The sequence below is a fragment of the Chrysochloris asiatica genome, unplaced genomic scaffold, assembly GCF_000296735.1.
Source record: "Chrysochloris asiatica unplaced genomic scaffold, ChrAsi1.0 scaffold00007, whole genome shotgun sequence".
Taxonomy (NCBI): Eukaryota; Metazoa; Chordata; class Mammalia; order Afrosoricida; family Chrysochloridae; genus Chrysochloris; species Chrysochloris asiatica.
Genome location: NW_006408525.1, coordinates 37,037,111 through 37,059,878, shown reverse-complemented (window position 1 = coordinate 37,059,878; position 22,768 = coordinate 37,037,111). Strand labels below are relative to the sequence as shown.

The following is a 22,768-nucleotide window of genomic DNA, read 5'->3' as shown; positions in this document are numbered from 1 at the left end:
AGTTCAAACTCACCAGCTGCTCCTCAGAAACTCTATACAGGGCCACTATGAATCAGAACTGACTTGAAGGCACTTAACAACAACAACAAAGATGTCTATAGAGTCCTGGTGTGGCGCCGTAGGATCACTGGGCTGCGAACTACAAAGTTAGCAGTTCAAACCCTATACAGGGTTGTTATGAGTTGGAACCGAGTCCATTTAACAACAACCACCACAAGATGTCTACACCCCAATTCCTGGAACTGTGAATATGTTTCCTTCCATGGCAAAAGGAACTTCAAGGGTGTGGTTATATTAAGGGTCTTGAGGTGGGAGACTCTTGTGGATTATCCAGGTGGGTCCAATGTCATCAGAAGGGCAGCAGGAGGCAGGTGAGTCTGGGAAGGAGCTATGAGTGTGTAAGTTAGAGGTTGGATGATGGGATGCTGGCTTTGAAGAAGGAAGAGGGCCACGAACCAAGGAACGTGTGGAGCCTCTAGGAGCTGGAAAGGACAAGGAGCAAATTCTCCCCTGGAGGGTCCAGAAGGAACCCAGCCCTGCTGGCACCTTGACGTCAGCCCAGTGAAACCTCTGACCTTCAGAACCACGAGAGAGCAAAGGTGTATCATTTCAGCCGTGAAACCTGCAGTCCTTCGTGACAACAACAGGAATCAGCAGCATTCAGGCACGCGGATGGCGCTGGGACTTGGTTGCTTTCCTGCAATCTGGGTCCCTTCTCAGCTGTCAAGGAAAGAGTCTGTGTTTTATTCATGCGGATAGCCCTTGGTGACCGTAGATGTTTGAAGGATGGAGGGATGAGTCACAGTAATAGTCACTAAATAGCATTTCTCTGGCTCATCCACACCCATTTGCAGGAACGTATTGCTGACAGACTCCTTTCAAATCATTCCCAGAATGAGAGTCACAGGGAGGGTGGTGGGTGGGGGCTTCCATGTTTTCATGATTTTCTTCTCTTGGTCAGCTCAGTGATATGCCTTCTGCTACTCCCCAGGCATGACCACCTATACAGCTGACCCCTGGACCTCTCAAAGTCCCCTGAGCTTCATTTATTAAAGTAATGGCCCCCTGGTCTCCAGGTTCATGTCCTGTGTGCCCACATGACCCCACAGAGCAGACAGCACCCTCTCTGCTTTGTGAGCAAGGAGACAGACAGGCTTAGTCAGGACGAGCTCCCACGGCTAACAAACAAAGCTGGACTCAGGGCTGCGTTGCTGTTGTTATTAGGTACCGTGGAGTTCATTCCAACTCCATGTGACAGAATAAAACTGCCCCATACGGTTGCCCAGAGTCCTGGTGTGGCGCTGTGGGGTAATGCGCCAGACTGCAAAGCTGTTTGAACTGCAAGATCGGCAGTTCAAGCGCACCAGCTGTTCTTGGAAACCCTATACAGGGTCATATGGGTCAGAACTGACTCAACAGCACTTAACAACAACGGGGTTTCCTAGCCTGTCATCTTTACAAGAGCAGATTGCCACGGTGTCTAGGATATGCACTTTGGTCGGAAGACGATGCATGGAGGGGATTGGAACCATGGCAATGTAATGATATACGATGGAATGAATATGGAACTGAGGTTCTCTCATGTAAACTATCATATAACTCACAATAAAACATTAAAAAAAAGAGCAGATTGCAAGGTCTTCTCCCACAGAGCTGTTGGGTGGGTTCAAACCACCTACCTTTCAGCTAGTACCTGAATACTTAAGCCCCTGGACCACTGGGTCCCTTAAGCCATACTTTAAAGAAATAATATTAATGAGAGCACAGTGTTGATACTTCTGATCCACATTAAAATAAACACATAAGCCTTAGAATTAAAGACGCTAGTATCCCTCCTGTGTCCCTATGTCTCCTAGGGTTGGTGAGACTGTTCTGTGCACGGGCTCCCTGGGGTGCTGGGGTACACTGCATGTCAGCTTCATCTGGCCTCCTCTGGGGCCTCAACCTGCCCCAGGAAGACTGCGGCTGTGGTAACAATTGTGAGCTCTGTTGGGGAGGAGCTGGGTCTCACCCACTCGGTGCTGTGTGAGGCAGAGGTCCTGATGTGGACCGAAGCCCTCTGTGCCGAGAGGGGGTCCAGGGAGTCCTTAGTAATCAGTACTCAGCAGGTGCTCAAGGTGCTGGTGGGGAGGGTGTGGAACCTGAAAAAGCAGAGGAAAAGGTGTGTGCAAATGGTTAAACACTGACTATGAGCCAAAAGGTTGGCAGTTCAAACCCACCCACAGGAGCGTTGGAAGGCAAGCTTGGAGGTCTGCTTCGGAGAGGTCACAACCTTGAAAACCCTGTGGAGTTGCTTTACTCCATATGGGCTGCCGTGAGTCAGAATGGATTTGATGTCAACCAACAGCAATAAGGATGAGCTAGAACAACTAAATGTAATCTGTAATATTGGATAGGATCCTGGACCAGAAAGGGAGAGGACAGGACAAAGAAAGCCGTAAAGTGCTGGTGAGCCTCAGTATTTGGGGAATACAGCCCCACTGTCACTTCCCACAGCACTGTGTCACTGTGTTATACTGTACTTCAGTAACTGCACACTGGATCTGGAGCTATCCCTACAAACATCACAGGCCTCCCTAAGAAGCTCTGGAAAATCCCGCAGAGCAACAGTAACATGCAGCTCCGGGACCCTAGGGCAGGCGGACATTGTCAGCTCACAAGATGGAGTTGAAGGCAGGGAGTTGCCTGCAACAGAGCGTCTGTTGAGTGGTGGAGCCCTGAGATGAAGTGGCGACTTGGTGGGCAATTTTCTGTTTGGTAGCATGCTGAGATTAAACACCAAGACCATTCCTCAGTCTAATTAAGCCTGAGCTCAGATTTAGAGCAGCATATTACCAAAGAGTGATTGTCTGGCTCTAAGGAGCTCTGGTAGTGTAGTGGTTACAAATCGGGCTGTGAACCGCAAGGTCAGCAGTTCAAAACTACCAGCTGTTAGGCGGGAGAAAGATGAGGCTCTCTGCTTCCGTAAAGATTTACAGCCTCAGAAACCCTGTACAGGGTCGGAATCGACTCCACAGCACATAACAACAACAACCCCAGATGTGCTTCCCCCTGATTCTGATTTTGGGAGATGGTGCCCTTCCCCTGGGTCGGCCCTGATCTTTTGGGAGAACACTGATCATTAGGAACAAAAGAAAACAAGTTCATTTTGGATGAACAGAAAACAGACAATTAGCTGAGTTTGGCTTGTCCACCTTGAAGATTATCTGTAGGCAACATTAGATCTCAGCAAGATAATTCCTATTTCTTCTATTTTTTCCTTTTTCAGAACTTTGGTCTTTTCTTTTTTGACCATTGCTACAATCCAAACCTTTTTTATCATCTAAACCAAAAACTCCATATCTATTAATCAATAAAACCACCAAGTTAACTCTGACTTGGCAATCCACACATGTCAGAGGAGAACTGTGCCTTGTATGGGTTTTGATGGTTAATTTTTCAGGAAACAGCCAGGCCTTTCTTCCAATTTACCTCTAAGCAGACTCCAATCTCCTACCTTTCAGTTATCAGCTGACTGTGTTAACTGTTTGCACCAGCCAGGAACTGCTACTAAGCAATAACTCCCCACAAACCTGGTGTTGAAAGCAGAGAATACCACAAAGATGTTTACCTGTGCTTTATTGACTACGCAAAGGCTTTCGATTGTGTGGATCATGACAAGCTATGGACAACATTGCGAAGTATGAGTATTCTGGAACACTTAATTGTGCTCATGAGGAATCTGTACCTGGACCAAGAGGCAGTTGTTCAAACAGAACATGGGAACACTGAATGGTTTAAAATTAAAAAAAAAGCTGTGCGGCAAGGTTGTATTCTTTCATCATACTTATTCAACCTGTATGCTGAGAAAATAATACGAGAAGCTGGGTTCTATGAAGAAAAACATAGCATCAGGATTGGAGGAAGACTCATTAAGAACCTGCGATATGCAGATGATACAACCTTGCTTGCTGAAAGTGAAAAGGATTTAAAACATTTACTGATGAAGATCAAAGAGCACAGCCTTCAGTATGGATTACATCTCAATGTAAAGAAAATAAAAATCTTCACCACTGGACCAATAAACAATATTCTTATCAACGGAGAAAAGATTGATGTTGTCAAAGACTTCATTCATCTTGGATCAACTATCAACACTCACGGAAGCAGCAGTCAAGAAATCAATGGACATTTTGCATTAGGCAAATCTGTTGCACGAGACCTTTTAAAACTGTTGAAGAGCAAAGGTGTCAGCTTGAGGACTAAGGTGCACCTGACCCAAGCCATGGTATTTTCAATAACCTCATATGCATGCGAAAGCTGGACAGTGAATAAGGAAGACCGTAGAAGAATTGATGCTTTTGAGTTATGGTGTTGGAGGAGAATATTCAAAGTGCCATGGGCTGCTAAAAGAACCAATAGATCCATTTTGGAAGAAGTGCAGCCAGAATGCTCCTTGGAGGCCAAGATGGCCAAACTTCATCTCTCATACTTGGGACATATTGTCAGGAGGGACCAGTCGCTGGAGAAGAATATCATGTTTGGTAAGGTTGAGGGTCAGAGAAAAAGAGGAAGATCCCCAACAATGTGGATTGGCCAAGTGGCAGCATCGGTGGACTCAAGCGTGGCAACAGTAGTGAGGTTGGCCCAGGAGCAGGCAGTGTTTCGTTCTGCTGTGCGTAAGGTCGGTATGGGTTGGTACCGACTCGATGGCACCTAACAACAACAACAACCTGGCGTGGTGCTGTAGGATTAGCACTGGTATGTACGCTCAATTAGAACCACAAGGTCAATGGTTCAAATTCACCAGCCACTCCTCAGAAACCCTATACAGGATCACTATGAATCAGAACTGACTCGGTGGCACTTCATAATAATAACAACCACCTGCTTTTTGTTCTATACATTTATCTACACTAGTTATTCCATATAAGTAGAATCACATGGTATTTTGGGATGCTTCCTTTTGAACTTGGCATCACAGAGGACGACTGTGTACTCCTACGATACCCCTCAGGAACTTGAGACAAATTAGCCTGTTGGTTCACATGGTCTGCCCCAGTTGGCATATCTTAAGTCCTGTGGTCTTACAGCCATATCGAAATGTCCTTTGGATTATCTGGTGAAATGAATTGTACTTCTGTCCGTACCTTTCTATTAGTCCAGCCAGCCAGCCAACATCTATGAAGATCACAGTCTGGGCTCAGATCCAGGCTGGACTCCGGGAGGGACCCAGAACAAGAACAGAATGGTCTTACCACCCCTACTGTCCAGAAGCTGATAGTCCTTAAGAAGAACTGGATCATCTGTCATTTGTAAGAAATAGCAATAGCCTTCCTGGGTGGATGCCCATCACGAATCCTTACACCAGCCCCAGGCCTCAGGCCCCAGGGGAGAATACTCGACCTCTCTACCAGGGGCCCTGCAGTCGCCTCTGTGGCCGGCATACATGGTGGAGCTGATTGCTGCTTGCCATCTGTTTGAGGAGCTTTTAGTAAACTGGGAGGAGACCATAGACCTACCTGCAATCCCTGGGCTGCCGTTACACAAACACAACCTCAAAAGGAAGGGCCATCATCTTTAATGCTTGCGCTTCTGTGGGAGGACTGGGAGCTCCTTCAGGAAGTACAACCTCCCCCTCACTGTGCCAGCCTGCTGCAATATCCTCCTCCTGGTGCTCCGTATGTGAGGGAGTTCAAACCACATTGTTATATCTGCAAATGACACCACATTTGCATATCTGTTCAATTGAGATTGCTTCTTTCCAGGTATTCCGCTTAAAACTCCAGAACCACCCTCCCGCTCCCCAGCTACTGTTCTGCTGGTGTCTGGCACCCAGTAGGTCTACCTCAGGCTGCCTAGCATCCAGACCCAGAACCACCTGGCCTGTTGATTCCGCCTGGGGTAAGTGTGCGCAGAGGTTGTGTACCAAGTCTACTTTGTGGAGTTGCCCAGGGAGAGGGCCTACTAATGGAAGACAAGTCACCTCTGAGTTAAAGCTGGGACCTCGGTAGGTCAGTCAATTGTGATGGGTGAGCCAGCTGGGAACATTTAAATCTCTGGGTGGTATGAACGTTAATGTGACTGGAGTGGCAAGTCCTTCCGAGGTGCCCCGGATGAAAGGCCTTGAGATCTCCCTAGGACTTCAGATCTGGGTGGACTCCAACTGGCCACCTTGCAGTTAGTAGTCCAGAGCCTTAACGGTTTTTATCACCCATGGGCTCCACTGCCTATTAAACAAACAAAACCTCTCACTGCTGCAAAGTTGGTTCTAATTCATAAGGACCTGACAGGACGGAGGAGAGCTGCTCCCGAGGGTTTTCGAAGTTGTAAATCTTTATGAAAGCCGCCATGCAACTTTCTCCCAAGGGACAGTTATGGGTTCAAATCTATAGCCTTTCAGTGAACAACTCAGCACTTAACCTACTAGGGATCTTTCCACTCTCCTCTTAACCCACATTAGAGCTGTAGGATAAACACTCAAGGTCGGCAGTTCAAACCCACCAGATGTTCTGAGGAAGAACGATGAGGCGGTTTGCTCCCAAAAAATTGACAGGAAACCCTATAACGGGTTGCTATGAGTGGGACCCGACTCAACAGCACACAACAACAACAACAACAATAAAAGATAAAACTAACAACTGTGCCATGAAAACAGCTCTCATTCTGAGCCTCGGCAGACCAGACTCCTTCTTCTGTCTGGGTGGGCAGTTTGGAAAACTCAGAAAGGTGTTCCTCTTCAGACAGAGATTCTAGAAAGAAACTACCTTCTTGTTCTGGAGCCAGTGTCGGTGATGCCAAGCTGGGAACCACCTAAATCATCTGGCTCAGGAGTCCAGTGTTTGCCTGGACCCTGGAGGGCAGGTCCCCAGGATTCCCTAGGCAGGGTCAGAGTCCCCCAGATTCCCAGAGCAAGGACCTGCTCAGCCTGCCCTTGCAGGGGGACTCGGGATACCCCCAGGTTGCCCTGCCCTGGTCCACACCTAGCCTCACCCTGACTGAGGCATCCTGAGCGCCGTCCCCGGGGGTTGGGGTGGGAGTGGGGGTGGGGGGGTCTCCAATTACCATACAGGCCTCTTCTCCTCGCCCCCACCGTCTGTGGTATTTCTGGCTCCCTGATGGGCAGAACGTTTTGAAATCTGAGCAGACACCATCGAAGTGACACACGGGGAGACTGGCATCTGGCATTAATAGCAGCCTCCCTCAGGCCCCTGAAGTGTCTGGGCAGCTGCTCAGCCCGTCCCTCAGTCCCAAGGCCAGCCCCCTCTGGCTCGCCCTCCACACTAAACTTAGCTCCCACCCTCTGCCACCCCTGCCCAGCTGAGAACCTTGGTCACTGCATTCTGCCCAGGACCTTCCCAGAGAACCTCGGTCACTGTGTTCTGCCTGAGGACCCCACCATGTCCCAGACCAAAACCCTGAAGGTCCGCGTGACCCTCTTCTTCATCCTGGTGGGCATTGTGCTGGCCCTGGTGGCGGTGGTCACTGACCACTGGGCCGTGCTGAGCCCCCACACGGAGCACAGTGATGGCACCTGCGAGGTGGCCCACTTCGGCCTCTGGCGGATTTGCACCAAGCGTATCATCCTGGGCGACAGCGAGGACAAGAACTGCGCAGCCATCACCCTGCCCGGGGGTAATGTACCCACTTCCTGCCCCTGGCCCCTGCAAACCAGGGCAATTTCCTCTGGTTCCTCAGGGACCTGACTCTGAATTGCATGCAGTTGTGCTAACAGCCGGAGCCTGTAGTGAAGTGAGGGTATTGGTCTCCAGTTAGCTCTGTCTTGCTGAGGCTCGGGGGTTTTCACCCATAGACAAGGGCTGAACAAGATAAGACAAGAAGTCCAGAGGGAAACCGCAGCTCTAACAGTCTAAGGGCTTCTGCTTCCAGCAGTGGTCACTTCTCTGGTCCTGCTGTCTTCCTGCAAAGATGGGCAGCCAGTGACTCTGTGTGCCCAGCCTAAAGGGCCGGCAGCTTCATTCTTCCTCCTGTCATGGTTCTGGAGTACTTGGGTGGTACAGTTAATGCACTCACTACTAACCAAAAGATTGGAAGTTCAAATCCACCCAGAGGAGCCTTAATCTACTCCCAAAAAACCAGTCATCGAAACCCCTGTGGAGCACAGTTCTACTCTGTACACATAGGGCCACCATGAGTGGGAACCAGCTCCACGGCAACTGGTTTTTGCAGTCTACAGATGGTGCACATAATTAAAGCATTCAGCTGATAGCTGAAAGGTTAGAGGCTGGAGTTCACCCATAGGACCAATTGACCTTAGCAAAGTCAGCCACTGAAAACTCCATGGGGCACAGTTCTCCTCTGACACACTTAGAGTCGCCATGAACGGAAAGCGACTCAACGGTCACCGGTCACAGAATTTCCAGACACAGGGCAGAATGAAAATGCAGGGCCCTTTGTTTACATTTTTAAACAATTTCAAGACACTGAGAGCCGAACATTAAACCAAACACAGGCCCTTCCAAAGGTGGGGTCTGGAGTCCCAAACAGGTAGACTGTCTCAGCTGAGCACCTGTCTCTCAGCTCTCCCAGCTCAAACCCCCGCTGAGCTGTTGGTGGTGGTAAGTGCCTTTCAGTCACTTCCAATGACTTAGTCCTTGATTTCCTAATGGGTGAGCTCCTTGTCCAGAATACCTGGTCTTGGGTGGGGTTGTGATTCTATACATGTGGGGGCTGTGATTGTAGCCATCTGACCAGGCATCTGAGGAGCATTGTGTGGAGCAGGGAGGTCCTGCCCATGAGCCCCTCCATGACCCGGGGAGGACAAAGCCCCTCTCGGCTTCTGTCTCCTCCTCTACAAGATCCAGGACTTGGACTCAGTTTCCAGAGGTCCTGCCCAGTTCCCATTAATGCCCCTCCAAGGTGCCCATGATCCACAGAGTATGGGTCATCCCACTTGGTTGCAGAATCATTTCCTCTGGGGTCAGACAACTGACCTGTACATGCTGCACCCAAGCCCCACCCCTCTGACTCTTCCTTCAGGAATACCCATCTCCCCTCCTTCCCCCTGGATGCCTGGAAGACTCATAAATGCCCAGCTGTCTTGGAAACACAGAGTCCTAGTGAGGAGGGCCTTGACAGGTGTGGACTTGTGCTAGAAGGGTGTTACATAGCCAGAAGCCCGTGCCCATCGGTCACCAGGGACACGCCTGTAAACAGATGCATCACTCAGCGGACTCCCCTGGGTCAGGCAGGGCAAGGTGGGGCGACAGCGTGTCCAGGGACCACACTTGGCGACACCCCATTATGGTCTTGCTCCTAGCCTGGGAGGTACCACCTTTGAAAGTCAGGGTTCACAAAGCAGATGAGTTGGGAGGTAAGCATGGTTCACACAAGGGGGAGACAGGGGAGGAGAGTGGAGCCACCGAAGTAGATGGGCAGGCAGAGCTCGGCTGTGGGTCTGAGTAGAGCCCACCACTTCACCTTCCACTCAGACCCCCATACCTGCACTGAGTACCACCTCCCCCCCCCACAAGCTGCGAATGGGTTTCTGTGTCTTCCTTCACCTTTCTCTGCAATGAGGTCTCCTTCCTTCCCCACCCACCTCCCACCTCCCTTCTCCGGAAGGAAGAGGAGGATTCCCACACATTCTCTGAATTATTATTAATAACAACAGCAGCAACAATTATAATAATGATAAATTGTCGTCGATGTTAGGTGTCATCAAGTCAGTACCGACCCATAGCGACCCTGTGCACAACAAAATGAAACACTGCCTGGTCCTGGGCCAACCTCACAATCATTGCTATGCATGAGCCCATCATGCTGCCACTGCGCCAATTCATCTCATTGTGGCTCTTCCTCTTTATCTCCGGCCCTCCGCTTTACCAAACATGATGTCCTTCTCCAGTGACTGGTCCCTCCTGACAGTATATCTGAAGTATGAGAGACGAAGTCTGGCCATCCTGGCTTCCAAGGAGCACTCTGGTTGTATTTCTTCCAACACAGATTGGTTTGTTCTTTTGGCAGTCCATGGTACTTTCAATATTCTCCTTCAAGACCATGACTCAAATGCATCAGTTCTTCTATGGTTTTCCTTATTCACTGTCCAACTTTCACATGCATATGAGGTAATCGAAAATACCACAGCTTAGGTCAGGCACACATTAGTCTTCAAACGGACATCTTTGCTCTTGTACACTTTAAAGAGGTCTTGTACAGCAGATTTGTCTAATGCAATACGTTGTTTGATTTCTTGACTGCTGCTTCCATGAGCGTTGATGGTTGATCCAAGCAAAATGAAGTCGTTGATAACTTCAATCTTTCCTCCATTTATATGGATGTTATTTATTAGTCCAGTGGTGAGGATTTTTGTTTTCTTTACACTAAGATGCAACCCATACTGAAGGCTGTGCTCTTTGATCTTCATCAGTATTTTAAGTCCTCTTCACTTTCAGCAAGCAAGGTTGTATCATCTGCATATCGCAGTCTGTTAATGAGTCTTCCTCCAATCCTGATGCCACATTTTTCTTCATATACTCCAGTTTCTCAGATTATTTGCTCAGAACACAGATTGAATAAGTATGGTTTAAGAATATAACCCTGGTGCACACTTTCCTAATTTTAAACCTAAATCATAGCAGATGCAAATATGGCGCCAGGCTAGTATGTGCTTTACATAGATCACCAACTCGGGATGATGTCAGTGTAAATAAAATCAAACCACACCCACTGCCCTCAGGTAGACCCTGACTCAAAGCGACCCCATAGGATAAAGTAGAACTACTCCATTTATAAGACCATAAATCTTTGCTTACAGCTGGAGGGTTTAAACTGCTGACCTTGCAGTTATCAGCCCAATGTGTAAACCCACTGTATTACCAGAGAAGAGTAAGGATTTTCCTAAATCCATAAGGACACAAGTGATTGGGAGCCACGTCTCTAGAGCTTTGGAGACAGAACAAAGTTCCGCAGCAATCTGGGGAGGAGTTCATTCGAGAAAAATGGCGGAATCTCAGGAATGCTTTATGGTGTTTTAATTTGCCCTATTCCTGTTCATCCCTGTCTCCCACCTCCCCATCCCCCCAAAAAAAGAAAACAACAGTGCTGCGGACTGGATTTCAGCTCATGGCGACTCCGTTTATGTCGTAGAGTTTTCAATGAATAGTTTTCCCGGAAGTACATCAGCACACCTTTCTTCTGAAGTGAGGTGCCTCTGGGTGGGCTCTTATCACCAGCTTTTCAGTTAGCAGCTGGGGACTTAACTGTTTGCACACCCAGGGACTTTCCACCCCACCCCTTAGTGTTAAAAGCGTTTAGTCTGGATGCTACCGGAAGTGGTGGAATAGGTTGGAGCTCCTTCCAAGCTCCATTCCTGAGACTTGTCATTGTCCAACTTGGTGGTTCCCCAGAAGACCCCACCTCTAAGGCTGCCTGTATTTGCCCAGACTCTGAGCTCACTCAATTTGTACGGTGTTTTCCTTGATGGCATTTGTCCAAAACAATCAGCAGACTGCCTGAGACACAGATAACAGCTGGACAAACATCAGGCTCCCCCAAAGCTTGAAAGGGAAAGACGTTGAATGGGGTACACAAGGGCGGCTTTGAGAAGGACAATCCTTATTCTCTTGCATCTGGCTTATTTCACTTAGCTTCTTCACCCTTTTCATCAACACTTTGCCAGGGTTGCCACAAGTGAAATCAGTTTCAGATTGCAGGGTATCAGAACTTCATTTCTCTTTATGGCTGGGTGATATTCCATTGCATGGATACACCACGTTTTATTTACCCATTCCTTTGTCAATGAGGCATGTTGGTTGTTTCCACCTTTTAGCTGGTGTGAGTAATGCTGTGATGAACATTTACAATGGCATCTCGGGGTGGGTGGCACCCAGTACAGTAACTGGGAATCTCCTTTCCTATCAGACCATTCAAAATCCTTAGAAATGCTTATTATCCATTTTAATCATAGAATTTGACTAATCGAGTTGTAAATTTCTTAAACATAATATTTCTTAGGATATATGAATGTTGTCATTGTTAATTGTCATTGAATCAGTTAAAACTCATAGCAAATCCTGTATAGTGTTTCCGAAGAGTAGCTGCTGAGTTTGAACTGTCAACCTCGTGGTGCAAACTGACCTTATGGTCAAGTGCTTATCCTACAGAGCCACACCAGGATTCCTGATTGTATGAACACTAGCTATAAAATTGTTTTGGGAAATCTTTCTATATTGAATTACAATATCATTAGTAATTAAGAAGAGGTTTTTTTGTTTTTTGTTTTCTGTCCACTGTGCCAATCCATCTCATTAGGGGTCTTCCTTTATTTGCTGACCCTCCACTTTACCAAGCATGATGTCCTTCTTCAGGGGCAGGTCCCTACTGATAATATATCCAAAGTTTGAGGGAGGAAGTCTGGCTTCTAAGGAGCATTCTGGCTATACTTCTTCCAATACATATTTGTTTTTCATCTGGAAGTCCATGGTACCGTTAATATTCTTCTCCAACACCATAACTCAGATGCATTCATTCTTCTACAAGATTTGCCTAATGCAATATGTCATTTGATTTCTTGGCAGCTGCTTCCACAAGTGTTAATGGTAGATGCAAGCAAAAAGAAGTCTTTGACAACGTCAAGGTTTTCTCCATTTATCATGATGTTAATTGATCGTCCACTGGTGAGGATTTTTGTTTTCTTTACATTGAGGTGCAATCCCTACAGAAGGCTATGCTCTTTGATCTTCATCAGTAAGTATTTTAAGTCCTCTTTACTTTCAGCAGGCACGGTTGTATTTGCATATCACAGGTTGTTAATAAGTTTTCCTTGTAGCCTGATCCCACGTTCTTCTTCACATAATCCAGCTTCTCCTATTATTTGCTCAGCATACAGATTGAATTCAGTATGGTGAAAGAATATAACTCAGGTATACACCTTTCCTAATTTTAAACTGCTGAGCGTTCCTTGTTCTGTTCGAACGACTGCCTCGTGATCTATGTACAGGTTCCTCATGAGCACAATTATTTCAGAATACTCATTCTCAGCAGTGTTGTCCACAGCTTGTTATGAACCACACAGTCAAAAGCCTCTGTGTAGTCAATAAAGCACAGGTAAACATCTTTCTGGTATTCTCTGCTTTTATCCAAGATCCATCTGACGTCAGCAATGAGATCCCTCATTCCACGCCTGACCTCCTCTGAATCCGGCTAGAACCTCTCGCAGTTCTCTGGCAGTCTACTGCTGCAGCTGCTTTTGAATTATCTTTAGCAAAATTTTACTTGCATATGACATTAATGATATTGTCTAATGATTTCCACATTCCGTTGCATCATCTCTTTGGAATGGGCACAAATATGGATCTCTTTCAGTCAGCTGACCAAGCAGCTGTCTTCCAATTTCTTGGCATAGATGAGTGAGTACCTCCAATGCTGCCTCAGTTTGTTGAAAGATTTCCATTTGTATTCCATCAATTCCCAGAGTCTTGTTCTTTGCCAATGCCTTCATTGTACCTTGGACTTTTTCCTTCAGTTCCATTGGCTTTTGATGATATGCTACCTCTCGAAATGGCTCAACATTGACCATTTCTTTTTGGTGCAGTATAACTCTGTGTATTCTTTCCATCTGCCTGCATCATTTAATATTTTCCTATTGTTGCGAAGTGCCGTCGAGTCGGTTCTGACCCATAGTGACCCTGTATAGTAGGGTTTCTGAGGAGTAGCCAGTGAACTTGAACTGCCGACCTTGCAGTTCAAATGGCTTTGCAGTCTGGTGCATTAAACCACAGCGGCACATCAGGACTCCATTTTCCTATAGCATCGTTCAATATTAAGGAGCTCTGGTAGTGTAGTGGTTATGAATTGGGCTGCTATCCTCAGGGTCAGCAGTTCAAAACTACCAGTGGTTCCACAGGAGAAAGATGAGGTTTTCTGCTCCCGTAAAGATTTACAGCCTTGGAAACCCTGTGTGGGGTTGCTATGAGTCGGAATAGACTCCACGGCACATAACCACCAACATTCTATATTATAAGTCGAGGCTTTAATTTTTTCTTCGGTTCTTTCAGCTTGAGAAATGCTGAGCGTGTTCTTCCTGTTTGGTTTTATAACTGCAGGTCTTGGTACATTTCATTATAATATTCATCTTTGTCTTCTTGAGCTGACCTTTGAAATTTTCTGCTCAACTCGTTTACTTCCTCATTTCTTCCATTTGCTTTAGCATCTCTACACTGAAGAGCAAGTTTTAGAGTCTCTTCTGACATCCATTTTGGTCTTTTCCTTCTTTTTTGTTTTAATTCCCTTTTGCTTTCTTCCTGTATGTTGTTCTTGATGTCATTCCACAACTCTTCTGGTCTTGGTTCATTAGTGTCTAATGCATCAAATCTGTTCTTCAGATGATCTCTAAATTCAGGTGGAATATGTTCAAGGTCATATTTTGGCTCTCGTGTACTTGTTTTAATATTCTTCAGCTTCCACCTGAACTTGCATATGAGCAGTTAATAGTCTGTTCCACAGTCTGCCTCTGGCCTTGTTTTGGCTGATGCTATGGAGCTTTTCCACCATCTCTTTCCACAGATGCAATCAGTTTGATTTCTGTGCATGCCATCTGGTGGGGTCCATGTGTATAGTTGTCTTTTATGTTGTTTAAAAAAGGTAGTTGTAATGAAGTCATTGGTCTTGCAAAATTCTGTCATGCGAGCTTCAGCGTTTATATCACCAAGGCCATAATTTCTAACTAATGATCTTTCCTCTTTTTTTCCAACCTTTGCATTCCAATTGCCAATAATTATCAATACATCTTGGTTGCATCTTGGATCAATTCCAGACTGAAGAAGTTGGTAGATTCTTTAATTTCATCCTCATTGGCTTTAGTGATTGGTGTGTAAATTTGAGGAATAGTGGTATTATTTGTAGGTATATGGATATTGTCCTATTACACAATGCACTATACTTTAAGATAGAACTTGAAATGGTCTTTTTGATGATGCATGTGACATCATTCTCCATCAATTTGTCATTCACTTCACTTCATTTGTGCAATCGCGGTCAACTCTACTTTGAGGAGACAGCTCTTCCTCAGTCATTTTTGAGTGCCTTCCAACCTGAAGGGCTCATCTTATGACACTGTATCTGACAATTGTTGTTGTTAAGTGTCATTAAGTCAATTTCCACCCATAGCAACCTAGTATAAGGTGGTTTCCAAGGAGTCTTATGGTTCAAACTGACTTTGAACCACCAACCTTGTGGTTCAAACAACTTTGCAGGTCTGACGCTTTAGTCCAATGTCACTGCAGGACTCCCAAGGCTGAGAGTACCTGGTGTCCCATTGCCATTCGTAAGATTTTCAGCGGCTAAACATTCACAAGTAGGCCGTCCTTTCTTCTTTCGAGTCTGTCTTCGTCTATAAGCTCTGCTGAAGCCTGTCCACCATGGGTGACCCTGCTAGTATTTAAAATACCGGTGGCATCGCTTCCAGAATCACAGCAAGATGCAAGTCATCACAGTAGGACAGACTGACAGACGAGTGGTGCAAGGTCATATGGCAAATCTATTTTTGAAGAACTGCTATTTTTTCACAGTGACAACATAATTTTACAATCCCTGCAAGAATAGATGAGGGTTGTCAGTTCTCCACATCCTTGCCACCACTTGCTAGTTTCCATGTCTCTGATAAAAGCTAACCTGTTGATGGTTGCCTTGGATTCCATTCTGACTCCTGAGGGCTGCATCCTTCTGGGTGTGAAGTATTATCTCATTGTAGTTTTGATTTGTATTTCCCTAAGGAATCCTGGTGCGGCACTGTGGTCTAATGCGTCAGTCTGAAAAGTCGTTTGAACCACAAGGTCGGTGGTTCAAGCTCATCAGCTGCTCCTTGGAAACCCTATAAAGGGTCACTATGGGTTGGAATTGACTTGATGGCAATTAACAACAACAACAAAGAGTCCTGATATGGTGCTGGAGGGTATACACTGGACTGCTAACCGCAAGGTCAGTGGTTCAAAGTCACCAGCGCCTCCTTGGAAACCATATACAGGGTCACTATGAGTCAGAATCAGCTTGACGGCACTTAAAAACAGCACTGAGTGAGGATGCTGAACGTCTGTTCATGTACTTTTGGCCGCCTTCTGCATGTTCTTTCTAGTGATGGGCCCTTAATGGTGAGTGTACACAGATCCCACCAGGCACAGCACCAGGAGCAGGGATGAAAGGGGTTTGCCGTGCCATCTGCCCATCATAACAGGACCTACACTTTTCTTTGCTTGTTTTGTCCTGAATCTTGGTGTTGGGTGTGCTCAAGGGAAGGCCTGGGTCTAACACAGTCCTTCTCCTGCTGGGGCCATCAGAGACCACAAAGGGGCTGATGGTCTCCAGGGATCAGCCGTGTGGTCCTGGAGCCATGCCTCTGCCAGGCTGAGGACAGAAGACAGGGCCCTTTCTCAGATGTGGAGTCAAGAAAGGAGATGTGGCTGCCCAGCAGTCTTCAAGCTCTGTGCTTAGCCAAACCCGAGAGCAGGTGCGCACTAGCAATTTCATATTGCTCATCCGATCGCTACGTAAAGGAGTACTGGTGGTGCCGAGGTGAAGCGCTTGGCTGCTAACTGAAAGATCAGCAGTTCAAATCCTCTAACTCAGTGATTCGATCCCACCAGACACTCCACAGGAGAAAAATGTGCAGCCAGCTTCCATAAAGATGCCAGTCATGGGACACTTGTATGGGTACTTGTACTCTGACCCAGAAGATCTCTATGAGCCAGAATCGACCCCGTAGCAGTGGATTTGGTGGTTGTTTTGAGAAAGAAACTGTGGCTTCCAAATGCTCCAAGTGGGACTTCCATCCACTGAGTTCCCCTTTAATAGAGGAAGGTAAGGAAGTGGAAACGTTGTGCCTGCAGACATTTAACCTACCTCTGAGTGTATGACCGTGTCCCTCGGTGGCATAAACGGTTCAGCGCTTGACTACAAACTAAAAGGTTGGTGGTTCAAACCCACCCAGAGGCACCTTGAGAGAACGGCCTGGCGACCTGCTTCTGAAAGGTCTCAGCCACTGAAAACCTGGTGGAGCACAGGTGTTCTCTGCACCTGACTCAACAGCAGTGGCTTAGTGTTTTGTGTGCGTGCGTGTCTGAACTAAGACAGTTTCTACCCAAGCACCTAACATCAGTAGCAGTTTTCCAGAATGGAGTCTGATGTTTACCTGGTGGAGGTCTGATAACCCAAATGCTCCCTGTACGAGGGGCCACAGCGGCCCGGAACCAGCAACAGGTGTGCTCTGGTCAGGCAATCCGTGGACTTTGATCTCGCGGCTCTGGCTCCAGAGGCTTTTTAACTCAGGAACTGCAAGTTGTCAGTGAGACAGCTGACCATGAAATACACATGAACACAGTTAATTCTTTTCAGAAGGTTTTCAGTGACAACCGAAACTGGCCCTTACAGAATGAAACAGAAATAAATGCTCCTTTGTCCAGACACACAGCGAGAGGCATATGACATGGCACGAGCCATTTTGAAGCAATGACTCAAGAGAATCTCTAGTTGATCATCTAACAAACAGAAGGGGCTTGCATCTTGCTTTAAAATAGCACCGGAAGCTGGAGCGAGAAAAGAACAGCATCAGTTCTGACATCACCACCGGCAACCAGACACCCCAGGTACCTCGGTTCAAAAGGAAAGTGATTTAAATATAGATACCCAAAGAGAAGGCTGTTTACCTCACAGAAGCAGAATCCATGTGTACTGCTGCTAAGCTAGGACCAATCTCCAGGCTGGTCCACAGGGCAGGCTGCACCCTGAATCGAGAAATTAGGAGGGAGACCTACGCAGCAGTTTGATGATTTAGATATGATCCAAGGAAGACTTTTGCAGGTGCCTTTTCAGAAAACACTGAAGGTGGACAGTTAATCAATTCTGTCTAGCTAGATTCTGTCTGAGCTAGGACCAGGGATGTTTTGTCTATTGAGAATCACTGACTCACAGGAATGAGAAGAACTTTGTGAAGGGTCTCACACAAATAAAAAGCAAGGAGATAAATAAGAGAATCCATTCATCTACTTCCTAACACAGGAGTAAAGAATATAAAACTTTATTCAATAAGTGATAAGACCATAATTTTATAGTATATCTAGTAATGAGAGAAAGATTCAAAGAAAAAGAAAGTAGAAGAGAAATTGTGCCCGGAATTCCATTTCAGGTCGGAAGGAATTTTTATTTAGAGCCCTTCCCTTGTCTTTACTGCTTGTCTCGCATCAAATCCAGATATCTTGGCCCTTTTGTTCACAGATCTTCTTCAGCTTTGATGACACTTACCAGACAGGCTGAGCAGCCTCATCGGTGAAGGTTTTGTCTGGATTTCTACTGTGACCACAGCAGTGAGGGTCTGGTGAAATAACCTAGTGATGAAATAACCTAGTGGTGAAATAACCAGCCCTCAGATGGAGGTTCTCTACTCTGTCCCTAGTCCAATCCAGTCAGCCATCAGAAAAACCCTCATTAAGAAGCAGGGAACAGGAGTTCCCCCACCAGAGGCTGAAGGCCAGCTTCACTTGATGCTTTTGAAAAACAGTGGTCCCTAGGTTGTACCCAGTGAGCCAGGAGATGAGCCTGAAATCTGATTTAAAAAACAAAACAACAAACAGAAATTGCTCTAGACTTTGCATTACTCAGAGCTTCTCAACCCAAGCACTACTGACATTTTGGGTCAGCTATTCCTCGTTGTGGGGCTGTGTGTTGTATCGTACTATGTGTTGTAGGATGCTCACAGCAGCCCTGGCCTCTACCCACCAGATGCTCCCATTAGCTCAGTTGTGATGACCAAAAATGTCTCCAACACTGACCAGTGTTCCCAGGGAACAGAACTGATCCCAGCTGAGAACCTCTATTTGGCCCTTTGTTGACCTTGGACCCTGAACCCCTTGAGAAATGACTTGATCCCTGAACCTCAGTAGTTCCATTTGTCTAATGGGGCACAATCCCCAAGGTGCTGTCTGCCCTGGTGACCCACTTCCTGACACGGCCTAGGGTACAGCCCCATTCTTTCAGGCAAGTTTTGTTCCGAGGGTCAGAGAAAGATGTTCAGGGTTTGAGGAGGAGGGAATTCACCAGAGGACCCCTTCCCTGTCCCCGTAGGATGGTTCCCAGTCTCTCTCTGCTGAGTCTCTGTCTTTATTAAGGCCCCTTTCTCTCCCACTCACGGGCTGTCTTCCTCCTTTACAGAGAAAAACTGCTCCTACTTCAGGCATTTCAACCCAGGTGAGAGCTCAGAGATCTTCGAAGTCACTACTCAGAAAGGTGAGCCATGGTGGAAGGGAGAGGGTGGTGAGAAGTGGTTTGTGTCACACACTGCTGAGCCAGAAAATCATTTGGTACCAAGGTCCTGACTCCTTGCTCGTGAGGGAGCCTAGTCGTCCTGGAGGGGTTGATGTGTCAGATTTGCCACCCTCCTCATCTGGAGGGCTGGGGTGGCCACACTCTATCCCCACAAGCAGTTCTTGGGAGAGTTTGCAAAAAAGATGTTTCCTGTAAGCTCCCAAATTGCAGAAGCAGGAATACATTTTCCTCCAGAGCCCCAGGGAGTGGTAGTGACAGGCTTTGATGGAAATGGAACAAGAGCTTTAATCCCTGATGGGTTTCGGGAGGGGCAGGGGCAGTTTGTGGGGACCAGAGACCTAATGGCCACCCTCACCTATAAATCATCCCTGACATAAGAAGGGGAGCAGGGCAGATGCATGTAAATCCCTCAGCACAGCACTCTGGGGGGTCTCAGCAATCGATGGAACTCGGATGTGTGTGGTGCTGGGAATACAGATCTGCCAGAGTGTGTGTGTGTGGCTGCCCACGGTGCATACACACACACACACACACACACACACACTCACCCATGCTGGTAAGTCTTACAAGCACGGCACAGTTACACGAATACACACTTATACATACTCACGCTCACACTGACACTGACAAAGCCCTATACACACAGCAGACATTCACACACACACACACATATGCATGCTCACATTCATTGACAAACCCTTATACACACAACACTGATATACACAGCACCAATATTCACACACACACCAGTGCACTCATACACATCCACACTCACTGACCTATTCATGCTCACACTCACATTAGCAAATCCCTGTACACACTGATACACTCATATGCTTCAACACACAAATACACTCACACAATCCACATCCCCTCCCACTGCCACATTTACTCTCTGACAAATCCTTACACATCCAGCACACACTCATACACTGAAACACTCATGCTGCTACATGTCAACGGAGGGCACACATACTCATCCACACTCACACAGACAAACCCGTACACACACAACACATACACCCATACATTAATACGTTCACACATTCATACACACACGCACACATGTACTCATGCTGACAGATGCTTACATGCATGACCCACGCACATGAATGCTCCCAGGGTCAGACACACACTCTGGCAGACCCCTGCACACATGGCACACACATGTAAACATTCTGACAGCCTGACATGCTCCAGCCAAGAGGAAGGGGAGCAGGCACACAATTGACACATGCTCACCACAATCTCTCTGACAACCCCCGACACATAGACACACGGACATCCATGCACATGGGGGGCACACGCTCACATTCTCTGACAAGTCCTTATGCACATGAAACACACAGCTATACACTCACACTCTGACAAATCTGTACACGTGTGGCACACACATTCACACGCCCACACACTGACAAGCCCTTACTTACATACATGGTCCACATATTCACACGCACACATACTCACACTCTGACAATCCCCTACACACCCACACACACACTCACAAATCCTTACACGTGTGGCACACACATTCCCACATTCTGAAAAATCCTTACATGTAACAGCACCCACCCACACTCTGATCTCCTTACACGTGTGGTACACACACCCACATACTCACAGTCTGATGAGCCCATACACACAGAGACACACTCACACTTGCTGACAAGCCTTCACAGGGCACCCACGCTCCGGCTTCCTGCCAGAAACCACCAGTTAGTCCCCAAGACCAGGCGCCTTCTCAGTCGGCCCCTCAAGGAAGGTTTCTGTTCTAGAAAGGTTTTGGCCTCTGGTGGCAGTACCTACAAAGAAGGGCACTTGAAACTGGGGAAGCTGAACAAGGCACATGCTGACCCCTTAATCGCTGTGTGACGTGGAGGGTGCTCCTGCATCTCTCAGAGCCTCTGTTTCCTCACTTGTAAAATGGGAGTAAGAGTCATGGATACCTGGCCTTGTCATGAGCCTGGATGGAGGTGCTGCCAGGAGGTGAGGACGTCCTTGTGGGCGTCCGTCCTGCTGACTGCCGAGTGCTCTCGCCCCTCTGTGTTGTGCAGAGTACAGCATCTCAGCGGCTGCCATTGCCATCTTCTGCCTGGGCTTCATCATCATGGGTACCATCTGCCTCCTCCTGTCTTTCCGGAATAAGAGGGATTACCTGCTGAGGCCAGCATCCATGTTCTATGCCTTTGCAGGTAGAACAGGGGTGGGGGTGGGTGGGTATCCTGCCTGCTGCCTGGATTTGGGGATGAGGTCAAGGGGCCAGCTCTAAGACCCCATTCTACCTACCTCAGGACTGTGGAATAATTGCCAGGCTCCATCCAGGAGCCAAGCTTGGTCAAGGTCTCAACAAATCTGGGAGGGCTGGGAGGCACATCTTGGGAGTTGGTCCATTCTCACAATGGCTTTAATCCTCAAGGCAAAATAAACTTTACAAAGAACTTTCCAGAAGGAGCAGGGATTCCAGTGAACATACACCAATGTTCACAGCAGCACCGTTCACAATAACCAAGGGTCAGACACTCTCAAATGTCCATCAATGGATGAACGGATAAACAGCCATGTTTATCCATCCATCTGTACGGTGGAATATTACTCAGCCAAGAAAAGGAATTGAGTGTCACGACTTCACTGCAGTGTAATAATGGAGTACTATGACGTGGACAAACCTAGAAAACATTATGCAAAGTCAAAGAAACCAGCTACTAAAAGCCCCCCACAAACACTGCATGCTTCCATTTACCTGAAATGGCCCCAAAAAGTAAATCCACACAGACAGAAAGCAGAATGGTTGCTACTGGTGCTGGGAGGATGGGGAACAACAGCCTAACAGATCTGGGAGTTTCCCTGTGGGGTGCTGGGAAACTTCTGGAACATGATCATGGTAGTGGCTGTCCAACAATGTGGATATACTAAACGTCACTGGATTGTTCCCTTTAAAATGAATAATTTATGTTATGGGAATCTCATCTCAATAAGAAAAAATTGTCTAAGTCATAAAGGAAGGGAGGGAAGGGGACCCAGAGAGAAAGAATGAAGGGATGAAGGAAAAAGACACAAGAGGAAAAAAAGAAATAAGGAAAGAAAAATAGAGTACAGAGAGAGGGAAGAAAAAGGAGGGAGGGAGGAGAATGAAGAAAGAAAACCATGTTAACCTTAGGAGGCTGAGGGGTCCCAGCTTAGAGCCTGTCTTGAGACAGTTCCCCCAGCGCAGTGCATGCAGGCTGGGCATGACTGGGGCACAGACGCACGCTGACCCTGAGTGTGCCTGCCGGCTGGGTCCCCAGGTCTCTGCATCTTGGTCTCAGTGGAGGTCATGCGGCAGTCCGTGAAGCGCATGGTCGACAGCGAGGAAACCGTCTGGATCGAGTACTATTATTCCTGGTCCTTCGCCTGTGCCTGCGCAGCCTTCGTCCTCCTCTTCCTCTTCGGCCTGGCCCTCCTGCTCTTCTCCCTACCTCGAATGCCCCAGAACCCGTGGGAGTCCTGCATGGATGCTGAGCCTGAGCATTAGCCC

At 47.2% G+C, this 22,768-nt stretch overlaps 1 protein-coding gene across 1 annotated transcript; it reads left to right on the top strand.

Moving 5' to 3' along the window:
- The first annotated feature begins 7,374 nt into the window (after positions 1–7,374).
- Positions 7,375–22,768, top strand: CACNG1 (calcium channel, voltage-dependent, gamma subunit 1). Its single transcript, XM_006833596.1, has 4 exons — positions 7,375–7,614; positions 19,141–19,215; positions 21,309–21,446; positions 22,539–22,768. Exons 1-4 carry the CDS (start codon positions 7,380–7,382, stop codon positions 22,763–22,765), a joined length of 675 nt encoding a protein of 224 aa, XP_006833659.1. The 5' UTR covers positions 7,375–7,379; the 3' UTR covers positions 22,766–22,768.